The sequence below is a fragment of the Pelobates fuscus genome, chromosome 3, assembly GCF_036172605.1.
Source record: "Pelobates fuscus isolate aPelFus1 chromosome 3, aPelFus1.pri, whole genome shotgun sequence".
In the NCBI taxonomy this organism is placed as follows: domain Eukaryota; kingdom Metazoa; phylum Chordata; class Amphibia; order Anura; family Pelobatidae; genus Pelobates; species Pelobates fuscus.
The window spans coordinates 275,414,820-275,429,487 of record NC_086319.1 but is presented as its reverse complement, the minus strand read 5'-3'; the positions used below and the strand labels follow the sequence as shown (position 1 = coordinate 275,429,487).

Sequence of the window (14,668 nt, the reverse complement as noted above, 5' to 3'; positions counted from 1 at the left end):
TGGTGAACATGAAGGTGGTGATTTGCTCCATCTGGGGTGATGTGCACCTCGTCTCAGACACCAAGATTCCCGGGCTCTCCGGGTCTGACTCCTCGTCCACGTGTCTGGAGGCCACAGTGTTTGAGTGTGCTGACGGGGTCGACAGGAATTCATCCATGTGATGCAGCCCACGGGTGTCGGAGTAGTTGGGGAGTACCAGCTCTCTTGGTCCAACCCATTGGACCTTAGTCTGGGAGCTTTTAAATGCTTGTGAGAGGACAAGGTGGCGGGAGCCTCAGAGCTAAGCGGCCATCTTGTCTGAGCACCAGGTCACGCCCCCTTGGATTCCAATATTGTTAAATATGTTAGGCAGTGGCTGAATGACAGGCAACAGAGGGTTGTAGTCAATGGAGTATATCCGAAGCAAGGTCTTGTTACTAGTGGGGTACCTCAAGGATCTGTACTTGGACTCATTCTCTTTAATATTTTTATTAGTGATATTGCAGAAGGTCTTGATGGTGAGGTATGTCTTTTTGCTGATCATACAAAGATATGTAACAAGGGTGATGTTCCAGGAGGGATAAGCCAAATGGCAAACAATTTAGGTAAACTAGAAAAACGGTCAGAGCTGTGGCAACTGACATTTAATGCATACTTTTAAAGATAATGCATCTTAGGCGTAAAAATCCAAGGACAGAGTATAGAATATTTGATACAGTCCTAACCTTCCCTTTTCCGTTAGATGCACACTCAGTCTTCACTCCTTTAAAAAAAATCCATGAAAAATTCACTTTTTCATGAAAGCATATCAATTAAACTGTTACTCGCTCCACAAAAAAACCCTCACTAAGTCTTCACTTTATTCTACCAATCTTCTTCCCTAATACTGTTGTAGAATTATTAGGCCCCTCATAAACTATACCCTTACTGGGCCCCTTTAAAACTATACTCTTATATTCCTTTCATAGGCCTCATAGTTTAGATCTTACAAGAATGCTTTGTTCATAGAAATAGTGTGTCAGCAGGAAATGCTAGGATCCTGTTAAGTGAAACATTGTAGCAGATAGTCTTAATAAAATGTATAATTGCTAAAAAGGCCTTGAGAGACTAACGTGCCAGTTACTCAAAATGGATAGCTGCCAAAGCCCCCCTCCCATCGAGTGAGCTCCTCGTGCCAGCAAGATGGTGCTGAAACCTGGAGGAGAATGACCTGACGTCAGTTATGACATGAGATGTAACACCCAGTGGGGAGGGCATTTAACTAACCACTTTACACCTAAGCCAATTGATAATGTTTTCTTGTTGATATCTTGATTTTCTTCAATGATGTCATTTTGCATTTATAAGGGTCTGCGCACCCACTTTTTAACAGATGCCATTACATTTTCTGAAGTTCTTTCATTTAACCTGAGCCTCGTGTCAGTGTGAATTTACTTCTGCGTATACGCAATTTAATCATCTCTAATTTGGTCAGGAACAGATAGTCATTCAAACTTATTGGTTTGCTTAAAAGAATACTCTATCATTTGGCGCATCAACATGGGGCTCTGGGTTATGCCCTGCTATGGCAGCCGTCCAAGAAGACGCGGGGTGGATGAATCCTGGGGGAAGGAAGGAGATTGATCACCTCTGAATACACGGTAGAGTTTGCTGCAGCACCTGGCCGGTATGTTCCAGCCCCCTGTGACTGACCTGCCCCAGCGTCTGAGATTGGCTGCCGAGAGGACATCAAAGTCAGGTAATATCTTGCCCAGAGACCCCTGTACCTTACCTGTTGACTATCTGTTACCTGGGTGTGTTTGAATTGTTTTGTCTTTAGCTTATGTGCCCGGGTTGAGTGATTGCCTGTTTACCCCTTTTAGGAGCCACGTGGCTGTGGCTGTAAGGAAAGAGGGGGGTGGATCTGTGGAAGTTTTCCTGGGGATCCTCTGTTTGCCTGTTTTACTCTTTTAGGTGCCGAGTAGCTACGGCAGTAAGGAAAAAGAGGGGTGGGAATCTGTGGAGGGGTGTAGACTCACTACTTCCTGGGGATTCCCCATAAGTGTCGCTTTGACAAGCTAGCCTCATTGGACACCACGTTACTCTGCTTGCAGAGGGGTGGAACACTTCAGCCTCGAGCGCTGACGCTGGAAGTGTTCCGTGTTGGTGGGATTGGATTCGGGCAGGCATTGCTGTCTCCATCACCACGTGGTAGTGTGACTTGCGGGTGGTTCCGCAACAGGGACACTACGGGAGTGAGGGTAGAGGTGGTTACGGGTTCGAACCACTATAACGAGGGAGGCGTACGGAACTCGGGCCGGTGTTTGCTGTGTTCCGTTGCCGTCAGGTAGTGCGACTAATCTGCAGTCATTCCCCGAGCGGGGACACTACGAGATTGAGGGAGGTGGCTTCGTCCACATGAGTAAAGGAAAGGGATTATTGTTGAACTTATTTGAACTGTTGAACTTATTTGAACTGTGATGCATGCACTGTATTTACACTGAAATGTTGTCTTAAATTGTCTGTCACACAGATTCCTGTGTTTACCTTTATCTTACTCTCTGTACTATTTGCACTCTCCCCTCCTATTTCTCTTTTTCTGATGAGAGAAGTGATTGGTCACACACTTCTTGCCACGCTCCAATCCGCTGCTACCTTATATAGAGGGTATGGGACAGAAGTTAGGTAAACCCAATAAGGGTTGGTTAGCATGTGATTTGGTAGAAGATAGAGAAGGGGAAGAGATTGATCACAAAGGTTTAAGACTGTATGTTAATTATACTAATTGTGTTACTGGGAAGTTCTCCCAGCCAGCACCCTATTATTACATTATTATGTCCAGGAGGTGACCACGCCCAACATCCCGTCAGTAAGGCCCGAAATGTAGCTGACCACGGTCACCATCCCTGGTCCCTACCCCAATCTTAAGTGCTTTGGGGTTTTTTGTATTGTTTGTTGGCCGGTCTAGGAGCTGGATACCACCCTGATAGAGGGTTGGGGTTTTTGTATTAGGTGACAGCCTAGAGAAAGGCTGAAATTATTGATGTATTGACCTGACTGGATCAGGAGTTATTTGCTGTGTTTTACTGTTCATATGCGCATTGTTCTAATATGTACAAGGCCATATTACTTTCTGCTATTCTGTGGATTTTGTTCAATTGTTGCTATAGTATGGGTACCCTAGGTGTATTGTCTAAATGTTATGTTTTTGTGTCTCTTTGCTCGCAATAATTGTAATGTAATTGTCCTTCTGTTTTGTTACCGTTCAGCAGTGACATGGTTAATTCGCATGCCTGCATTTTCTCTCGTCTCTCTCTCTCCCCCCTCCCTCTCTCCCCCCTCCCTCTCTCCCTCCTCCCTCTCTCCCTCCTCCCTCTCTTGCTTTCTGGTCTCCGTATGGAGGTTTAGGGGGGGAGTGACATGCCTGTGTTCAGTGAAATTGTTCAGCTTTGGATGTCAGAGGGGTAGCCGCTGAGCTACAGACATTCTAATTGTATATTTTGTTATTTCAATAGAAGTTGATAGGATGGTTAAGGAGTGAATCTGATGCAAGAATAGAGGATTATTTGGACGAGTTAAGTGTAAAGGCAAGTGTGATTTGTTGCAATACTATGCAATGTGGATAGAGGGAATATGCAAAGTTGTTAAGTTAGTATGTGAAGTGATTAATGGCTGGTGGATGATAAGGGAAATTGGTTGAATTCCGTGAGTTTATTTTGCATCATGTTATCTTAAATGTTTCTAGAGACAGCTTTACGGGCTGTTAAATGTATAATATTCACAACTGTCTTATTTAATCCGTCAAGTCTGTCCATAGTTTAGTATTTCATTTTGCTGAACAGAATGTTGCTTCTCTGATTTATTTTATTAGCTAAAATATAGTGTAATGTTGAAACACCCTAAAAGAAAATGGCCCCTAGTACAAAAGAAGGTTGGCCCTAAGGTGACATCACTTCTGCCCTTACTTTCGCCCTTACCTTGTCATCATTTCCTTCCCCGCCCCTGTCATGGCTGCCTCCATCAAGAGGCTTTATATATATATATATATATATATATATAAATATATATATATATATATATATATATATCGATTCACGTGTAAGTAACAAATGTGTTTTAACTTTGTGTACAAAAATTGATAACATGCTGGAAAAAGGGTTATCTTAAAGAATATTTACTTAAATACATTTCTAATAAACAAAGATTTCTTGAACAAATGGTAATACAGTTAAAGGATTGGTCTAAGAATGTTTTGATCTAATTGAAAAGGAACCAGAAAACATTATAAGCCTAACTATTTACAAATGGAATAAGGATTTAGATACTAGTATAAACTATGAAGGTGGGAGTGTGCTCCAATCTGTCTTTCTTGGATAATGATAGCCTCCAAGATTAAAGACTGTTTTACATAAATTTTGACGTAAGCCCAGATATTTTATTATTGCATATACATATAAGTTGAGACTTTGGGCATTATAGTGTATTGATTCCAGATCTGTTACTAGCATCAAGCGCATTAACAGCCAGAAACTGGAAAACAAGAAAGGTAAATTAATGTATAGCTATTTATAAAGCTTAACAAAAATCTCCATTATCTTTTTAATTTATCTCGCAGAAAACAATGTTATTTGTCTATTTTGTATGTTTTTAATACATTATCAGTGAAAAGTAAAATAAGTTTATCCCTTTTGCAAGACATAAAATTGTGATAATGTATATTTGGGATGTATGTAGGAATTATATTTTGAGCTATGCTATATATAAAAATGAATAGGGGAAAAAGGAGAGAGTCAGGGATAGCGTCTGTCTCCACGGTCAAAAGTCTGTTGTGGGAGATGTAGTGGGTTAGCCGTTGCGAGATACCCACGGAGTGAAGCGTTAGGGGCCTGTTCAGACAGATGTGCATGTTAGCCTTTTATTATTCTTTATAGGGAAAGCATAGGGTCAGTTAATAGTTGTTGTAAATGGGCTATTTGCAGCCTCCATAGCGGAAGAGAATCTTACCTGCCTCCTCATTTCTACCTGGTATTGAATGCTGATGGATCCTTATTCCCCCCCCATCAGTCCTATAGATCTCCTCACCCTCATCCTCTCCTTTACCACCCTCCCCCTCCAATCCATCTCTCCCGTCCGCTCTTCCTCCCTTCCGCCCATCCACCACCCTGCCCACCTCCACTGCTACATCACCTGTCTGCTCCCTTACCTGCCCACCTCCTCTTACTCCTTCCACTGATCCCTCCCCTTCGTCTGTCTCCCCTCCTACTGCTCCTTCTTCTCCTCCTCCCTCATCTCCTGTCCTTCCTACTCCACCTTCTTCTCCTCCTACTCCTCCTGTCCTTCCTACTCCACCTTCTCCTCCTCCTCCTCCCTCATCTCATGTCCTCACTCATTCCTCCATCTCCCCACCACCATTTCTATATTCTTTATATGCTTCCTCCCTTCTTAATCCCTACCCATCTCCTCCGCCCTTCTCCTACCCTTACCCCACAACTCTGCCCTATTCGGCCACTTCCCATGTACCTTCCATTGCCACACCCCCTACCCCGATCATGCCTACCCTGCCTCAACCTGCTCAAGTCATGCCCACATCCAATATGGCAGCCCCCAGTGGTGTGGCACCTTTAGTGCCGGTCCTAATAATTCTTGCTCCTCGTGATTTTAATTCTATTCTCTATTGTATCCAGCCAAAGCACCTTACTTCTCTAAGACATTTCCGCCCACAGACAACTCTGCCTCTACCTGACATCATATTTTGAAAAACAGTTGCTACTATGGATTCATCATGGATGAAGGATATGTCCTACTCCTTGCACACACCCTTACAAAGACTGCTCCCCAATTTACCTCCCTGTGACAAGCCCGAATATGCCTTCTGTACCATGTGGTACAAACCAACCATCAACCCTGACCCTCATTATGAAGATGAACTTTTTCAATTGGTTGAGGTAACATTCACCTTACAAGATTTCTACTACGATACTGAAGGTAACAGCATGGCTTTGATCCAACTGCCACATGGACTTGAACATCTGTACCATCATTGGGACACAGCCATTCCACATGTCCCTGTAACCAAGTCAAAGACTAAGTCATGGGGTGATCTTGGGCCTATGGCAAAATTATGGGCCACCATGGATGCTTCACAACTTCAATAAATAGGTGTTGCCAGGTATGCATCAACTGAACGTGAACATATAAGAGCATGGCCACGTTACCTTCTGGAAGAAGAATTTGAAGACCTGGTCATACATCACGAATATGATCCAGAAACCCCCCATGACTGCTTCGAACAGATGAAAATGGAAACAACACACCTACCAACCGTGCATGAGGATCCACTAACAGATCCTGACATCACCCTGTTTATGGACGGCTCCAGGTATGCTGATGAAGAAGGAAAATATCATACAGGATATGCCGTCACCACAACAGATTAAATTATTGAGTCATCATCGCTACCATCAACAAAGTCTGCACAAGAAGCTGAATTACAAGCTCTAACTTCAGCATGCAAGATCTCTGAAGGAAAACGCGCCAATATCTATACAGATTCGAGATATGCACTGGGCGTGGCTCATGACTTCGGACTAATTTGGAAAACAAGAGGATTTCTTACCACTGCCGACACACCAGTTAAGCACAGTTTTGCAATTAAGGAGCTGATGGACGCCCTCCTACTTCCAGAAGAAGTGGCTGTTTTGAAGATAGAAGCACATGGGAAGTTGGACTCGGATGAAGCAAAGGGCAACCATCTAGCTGATCAAGCTGCAAAGCAAGCTGCAAAAGAACCACAGGAAGTGGAAAGAAGAGTGTCCAGAAATGAAGAAACTCCAATATTCACTTTGCAGACTCTTCCAACCGATCTATAGATCTTACGAGAACAACAGGCTACAGTAGCCCCCGAAGAAATACAAAAATGGAAACAGAAAGGGGTTGTTCTAAAGGATGGAGTGTATTACAACAACCTCAGATTCTGTCTCCCTAAGAGTTTATACCCAGCAGTTGTTCAATGGGCACATGGTCCTGCACACTTATCAAAAGATCTGATAAATGCCCTTGTACAGAAGTACTATGAAGCTCCTGGAATTACCACGCTAATCAATAATTACTGCAAGGCGTGTGTCATCTGTGCTAAATGTAATCCTGGGAAAACAGCTAAAGTCCCCTTGAAACACCTGGCTAAACCCATGTATCCATTCCAAAGAATCCAGATAGATCATATCCAGATGCCAAAGAGTGGCAACTATGAATATGCACTAGTAATAGTGGACATGTTCTCAGGCTGACCAGAAGCCTACCCAGTGGTTAACATTACCGCCAAAACAACAGTGTAGTTTTGGATTGCCGGAAGTTATTGAAAGTGACCAAGGTCCGGCCTTCACAGCATCAGTTACCAAAGAATATTTGGACTGCTCTAGGAGTGACTCTTGCTTTTCATACCCCTTACCACCCACATAGTAGTGATCCTGATTCTGACACAGGCAACCACAGTCTGCTTCCCGGTGATTGGGTCCTAGTCAAGAAATTTGTGCGAAAACACACTCTGGAACCAAGATTTGAGGGACCATTCCAGGTTCTTCTGATCATCATTATCTCTGTCAAGCTGGCTGGTAGGCCACATTGGATTCACGCCTCCCATTGCAAAAAGACACCTGCTCCAGAGGAAGCTGATTCTGCACAACCATGTACTTCTGGTACCTAATCCCCTTGATTGGCCTTCTTAAAGCCCAGCAAGTGGCCATTACTAAAGATGCTAGTGGGTACACCTTCTGGTATAATTCATCATGTACCCGCGTAGCCACCTTTACTTTTGATTACTGTGATATTGTAGATTGCCCATTCCCTACATCACAGATCCAAGCCATTTATAAAGATATACCACAAGCAAAAGACCCCTATGTTTGTGTAGTTGACAAACAGTGGGGGCACAACTGTAACCATTGGGGGGCAGCCGGGATGGAATGCCGGGCCTGCCTGCGGTTACAAACCAAAAAGTGCCTTATCAAAGGTAGATGACCATGGTAGATCCCTCCTTCAAAGAATGACTTTAAGAAAGCCTGGATTAGGTACACCTATGAAATTAATGTTAAATATTGAATATCCTGGCCCAGAGGATGCTGATCAATATGTAATGGGAATGTATTGGAGAAGAGGTTCCTATAACAAATTAGGTCATTTCTATCTCAAAGACATGTGTCACTCTCCAGAGTGGCAAGGGGCTGAACATATGGTCCCAAATCCGCTAAAACCACATATCCAGTCCTTTAGGGACATGATGGCCATTGCTAACCCTACTTTTGAAGATACTATGGCCGCTGAAACAGGCTTTAATGATATAAATTTGTGGTTAGAATGGATGAGATATAATGCCAATAAGCATAATAGAACTGCCTGTTATGTATGTGGAGGTGCTCGACCCCATCTTGGCACCGTCCCCTTAACTATCCCTTTGGAAATAGAAAATTGTTTTCTAAGTCTTTTTGCCTTTAATCATGGGTCCAACCAGTCCCTCTGCAAAGCATGGACAGCAGAGTACCCTCTCCTAGTAGGAAATGTCAAACCCCCAGATGGAGTTACAATTTACAAAGGTAATTATACTTGCTATACCAACTATGACGGAACTGGTAAATTTGTGGGTAACTTTTCAAAAGGTTATTGTGCCACTTACAGAACTGTCCCCAAGCACCTGCTACAGCATCACACCAGGTCATTGGGGGATATTTACTGGTTATGTGGGGATTTGCTGATAAGATCCAGACTGGAGAGTGAATGGTGGGGTGAGTGTGCCCTAGCTAAAGTCATCATGCCCATACACATTATTTCTGATAGTCATCCTGACATTCATGATCCTCCACAAACATCAGCCAGAGTCAAGCGTGAAACCCCAGTAAAAGGCAGTTTCGACCCACACGTTTACATAGATGCCATTGGAGTACCTAGAGGGGTACCTAATGAATTTAAAGCCAGAGATGAAGTTGCCGTGGGTTTTGAATCACTGTTCACTATAGTCACTGCCAATAAAAACCTTAACTGGATAAATTATATCTATTACAACCAACAGCGCTTTGTTAATTACAACAGGGATGCCCTCCAGGGTTTAGCCGAACAACTACAAGCCACATCCCAGATGACCTTCCAGAACAGACTGGCCTTAGACATGATTCTAGCCGAGAAGGGGGTGTATGTAAAATACTACCCGACACCATGACTTGTTGCACTTACATTCCAGAAAACACAGGCCCTAATGGTAAGGTCACCCTGGCCATAGAAAAATTAAATAAACTCTCAGAAGAGTTGAAAAGGAATTCTGGGGTGACGGATCCCTGGGAGAAATCGTTTGGTTGGATGACTGGTTGGCAGAAAGCTTTAGTTCATATTGGTATGGCTCTACTAATTTTTCTTTTTACTCTCGTTCTTCTCGTTTGTTGTGTCCTCCCATGCCTCAGAAAGTTCCTACAGAAGACTGTAGACCAAACAACACCAACCTTCACTCATCTGGAAATTGGTGATCAAGATCTCACATCGCCCTGTATTCCGCTACAGACTCTCCCTTATGACGATGAAGTGCAGAAATTCTACGAAGGGACAGCTAAGGGACAGCTTCCGTCTGTATGGGTTAGTCTACCGTGTGGAGAAGTGGTGGACAAGCCACCGCGGGATACCCATGGAGTGAGGTGTTCGAGAGCCATACTGACGGATGAGCTGCAGCCTGTTAGGGTCAGATAAGGGATAGACTTGCACTTTGCATTAACACCAAGTTAGCGGTCATGGGGTTTATGTGTCTTTGGGCTAACAAATCTTCTGATATTAACAAATAAAGTTTATCTTTTTAGTAATTAACATTTTATAGGGGGGACTGTTGTAGAATTATTAGGCCCCTCATAAACTATACCCTTAGTGGGCCCCTTTAAAACTATACTCTTATATTCCTTTCATAGGCCTCATAGTTTAGATTTTACAAGAATGCTTTGTTCATAGAAATAGTGTGTCAGCAGGAAATGCTAGGATCCTGTTAAGTGAAACATTGTAGCAGATAGTCTTAATAAAATGTATAATTGCTAAAAAGGCCTTGAGAGACTAACGTGCCAGTTACTCAAAATGGATAGCTGCCAAAGCCCCCCTCCCATCGAGTGAGCTCCTCGTGCCAGCAAGATGGTGCTGAAACCTGGAGGAGAATGACATGACATCAGTTATGACATGAGATTTAACACCCAGTGGGAAGGGCATTTAACTAACCACTTTACACCTAAGCCAATTGATAATATAGATAGCCAGATAGTCATTCAAACTTATTGGTTTGCTTAAAATAATACTATATCAATACTTCCCTTACGTTTTGTGTCACTTTACCCTCTCCCTCTAGCATGCAAGCTCATTGAGCAGGTCCCACAACTCTGTTTCTGTGTGTCAAACCTGTCTGGTTACAATTACATGTTTGTAAGCCCACCAATTGTAAAGCACTACGGAATTTGTTGGCACTATATAAATATAATAATAATAACCTCAACACCTGAGCAAAAGGGATTTAAGAGTAATTATTTCAGATGGCTTAAGGTAGGCAGACAGTGTAATAGAGCAGCAAGAAATGCTATCAGAATGCTTGATTTATAGGGAGAGGTATTAGCAGTAGAAAGAGTGAAGTGCTCATTCTATTGTACAGAACACTGGTGATACCTCATTTGGTGTATTGTAGAGCACAGGTGTGAAGACAGTATCTCCAAAACAATATTGATACTTCGGAGAGAGTTCAGAGAAGGGCTACTAAACTGGTTCATGGATTACAAGATAAAACTTACAAGGAAGGGTTAAAGGATATTAACATGTATAGCTTGGAGGAAAGACGAGACGGGGGGATATGAAACAATTAAATACATAAAGGGAGTCAACACAGTAAAGGAGGAGACTATATTTAAAAGAAGAAAAACTACCACAAGAAGGAGCGCATAGTCTTAAATTAGAGGGGGCAAATGATTAAAAATTATATCAGTACGTATTACTTTACTGAGAGCTTAGTGAATGCATGGAATAGCCTTCCAGACAAAGTGGTAGAGGTTAACACAGTGAAGGAGTTTAAGCATACGGGGAATAGGCATAAGGGTATCCTATCTATGAGATAAGACCAGGGTCTAATGAGAGTATTTAGAAAATTGGGCAGGCAAGATGGGCCGAATGGTTCTTATCTGCCATCAGATTCTATATTTCTATGTTTAAAGTAGTAATAGTAGTAGAAGCCAGTTTGAATTGCTGCTCAGGGATTGCTGACCAAGTCCATAACAACAAGGCTAGAAGTCTCTGGGCAGGTGGTCAGCTAGCGAGGTTTTCAATAGACCATCTAATTCTTCCAGGATCAGGAATTCTGTACCATGTAATGTGGCCCAAAAGGTTGCAGGGGCATCTATACAAAGGGGGGAGGGAGCTTCTGTTACAGTAGATAAGTGAACTATGGTCTCCGATATTCTGCAAATGAGAACATTTAAAGCGGCACTGTCATGCCGAACTTACCTTTCCTCAATCTCTTCCTCTTCTCCCCCTCTCTCGGGATCTGTTATTCTTTTCTTCCTGTCTTCTTTAGTTTTCTTTAAAATCATAAGACAAAGTAGGGACTCTTTGCCTTATGGAGGATTCCTCCGCTTGACCAGCTCTGACCAGCGGAGGAGCAAAGTGTGCTTCATTTCCGCTGGTCAGAGAAATTTTCCCATGATCCCTAGCTTTCCTCCCTGTTCCCACAATGCTTCCTGTCAGTATTGCCGAAAGTCCTGTCACTCAGACAGAACGCCGGCAAAACTGCCGAATTGCATCCTAACAGAATGAGAAGAGTTTCTCCATTGGTGTTAGGAAGCAATTCGGGACTTTATTCGGATCGGAATTTCATTCTAATGAATGAAACTCCGATCCTATTCATTGCTGTGGCTGCATCTTGCAGCCGCTTAGTAGATAACTCCCTAATTCCCACGGTATCAGGGAGCTATCTACTAAAAGGCTGAAAGACCTAAACTGGTCTTTCAGCCAACTTTACTAATACTAAGTAAAGATTACTTAGTATTAGTAAATAATACGCTATACCGCGAGTAGGGGCATGTCTGGTAAGCAGTGAGCAGCCTGTGGCTGCTCACTGTAAAAAAAAAAAAAAATATTGCCCCCCACCCCTAAACGACGGGTGGGGCCGTAAAGTAAAATAAGGGAGGGAGACCAATTGTCCCCCCCCGGCCCCCACCCCTGAGCGGTGGGTGGGGGCCATAATGGTAATAAAGGGGGGGGGGCTACTGTCCTCCCCCCCCCGGCCCCCACCCCTGGGCGGCGGGTGGGGGCCATAATAGTAGTAGGGGGGGGAACCTACTGTCCTCCCCCCCCGGCCCCCACCCCTGGGCGGCGGGTGGGGGCCATAATGGTAAATAAAGAGGGGGAACCTACTGTCCTCCCCCCCCGGCCCCCACCCCTGGGCGGCGGGTGGGGGCCATAATAGTAGTAGGGGGGGACCTACTGTCCTCCCCCCCCGGCCCCCACCCCTGGGCGGCGGGTGGGGGCCATCATAGTAATAAAGGGGGGGACCTACCGTCCTCCCCCCCGGCCCCACCCCTGGGCGGCGGGTGGGGGCCATAATAGTAGTAGGGGGGGGGACCTACTGTCCTCCCCCCGGCCCCCACCCCTGGGCGGCGGGTGGGGGCCATAATGGTAATTAAAGGGGGGGGAAACCTACTGTCCTCCCCCCCCCGGCCCCCATCCCTGGGCGGCGGGTGGGGGCCATAATAGTAGTAGGGGGGACCTACTGTCCTCCCCCCCCCGGCCCCCACCCCTGGGCGGCGGGTGGGGGCCATAATAGTAGTAGGGGGGGAACCTACTGTCCTCCCCCCCGGCCCCCACCCCTGGGCGGCGGGTGGGGGCCATAATGGTAATTAAAGGGGGGGGAACCTACTGTCCTCCCCCCCCGGCGACCACCCCTGGGCGGCGGGTGGGGGCCATAATAGTAGTAGGGGGGGACCTACTGTCCTCCCCCCCCGGCCCCCACCCCTGCGCGGCGGGTGGGGGCCATCATAGTAATAAAGGGGGGGGACCTACCGTCCTCCCCCCCGGCCCCCACCCCTGGGCGGCGGGTGGGGGCCATAATGGTAATTAAAGGGGGGGGAACCTACTGTCCTCCCCCCCCGGCCCCCACCCCTGGGCGGCGGGTGGGGGCCATAATAGTAGTAGGGGGGGACCTACTGTCCTCCCCCCCCGGCCCCCATCCCTGGGCGGCGGGTGGGGGCCATAATGGTAATTAAAGGGGGGGGAACCTACTGTCCTCCCCCCCGGCCCCCACCCCTGGGCGGCGGGTGGGGGCCATAATGGTAATTAAAGGGGGGGGAACCTACTGTCCTCCCCCCCCGGCCCCCACCCCTGGGCGGCGGGTGGGGGCCATAATAGTAGTAGGGGGGGGACCTACTGTCCTCCCCCCCCGGCCCCCACCCCTGGGCAGCGGGTGGGGGCCATCATAGTAATAAAGGGGGGGGACCTACCGTCCTCCCCCCCGGCCCCCACCCCTGGGCGGCGGGTGGGGGCCATAATAGTAGTAGGGGGGGACCTACTGTCCTCCCCCCGGCCCCCACCCCTGGGCGGCGGGTGGGGGCCATAATGGTAATTAAAGGGGGGGGGAACCTACTGTCCTCCCCCCCCCCGGCCCCCACCCCTGGGCGGCGGGTGGGGACCATCATAGGTCGTCCCCCCCTTATTACTATTATGGCCCCCACCCGCCGCCCAGGGGTGGGGGCCTGGGGGAGGACAGTAGGTACCCCCCCCCCACCCCCCTTATTACCCTTTTTTTTTTTTACAGTGAGCAGCCACAGGCTGCTCACTGTTTAGTGGACACGCCGCTACTCGCCCCTACTCGCGGTATAGCTTTTGAATCTCCCTTATGCTATTATGGGGGTCATATTGACCCCCATAGAGTGAGGGGAGGACCTGGGGGGCTAATGAAGTGGTAGGGAGCACTGCTCCCTGCTGCTTCTGTCTTTACATATTGCAAGGAGGGAGCTCCCTCCTTGTAATAAACCGATTGAACAAACGAACACTGATACACAGTGTTTGTTTGTTCGTTTGATTTTTTCTATTCATTCATTCGTCTGTCTGATGAATAGGTGAAATTCCCGTTCGCATGTCCAGGTGTTTCACTGGGCATGTGCGGGAATCTCACAGTCTGTCTAGTGTGGGTAGATGACGTGTCCCACAGGGACTTCACCTACCCACACAAAGATGGCGGCGCCCTGAATAAAGATCGGGGCAGAAAATAAAGAATAAAAAATAGGTAATGTGGGGGGCTTAGGGGCATTTGGGGGTGACTAGGGGGTCGATTGGATGTAGTGGAGGCGGGAGGGGGGTTAAAAAAAAAAACGGAATTCGGCATGACAGTGCCGCTTTAATACATTTGTGTTTCTAATGTTGATACAAGGACATATTTAATATAAAAATACCTGCGGTAACCACTTTTTTTTTTATATTCATCAGTAATATGTTAATGCTGGAATTTGTGGACAAATTACTAAATAAAATGCACAAATAAAGCCAATATGCCATTATGGCTTTATGTAGCCAATATGACCAAATTCAAAGCTGTGCACAATCAAAATATTTACTACTTACTTGTAGATTTTCAACCCATAGTAGAGGTCCTGTGTCTTTAGACATCAGTTTAGCAATGATAAGCAGGCTTAACTGTTTCTTCATTTGCCTGTGTAAA

General features: G+C 46.0%; 1 protein-coding gene across 1 annotated transcript in view; it reads right to left on the bottom strand.

Annotated features, from left to right (window-relative positions):
* Positions 1-14,668, bottom strand: part of FAM178B (family with sequence similarity 178 member B) — a 958,733-nt gene that overhangs the window by 324,316 nt on the left and 619,749 nt on the right. Inside the window, exon 11 of the mRNA XM_063445563.1 lies at positions 14,572-14,659. Coding sequence (XP_063301633.1) covers positions 14,572-14,659 — 88 coding nt within the window. The remainder of the gene's footprint in view (positions 1-14,571; positions 14,660-14,668) is intronic.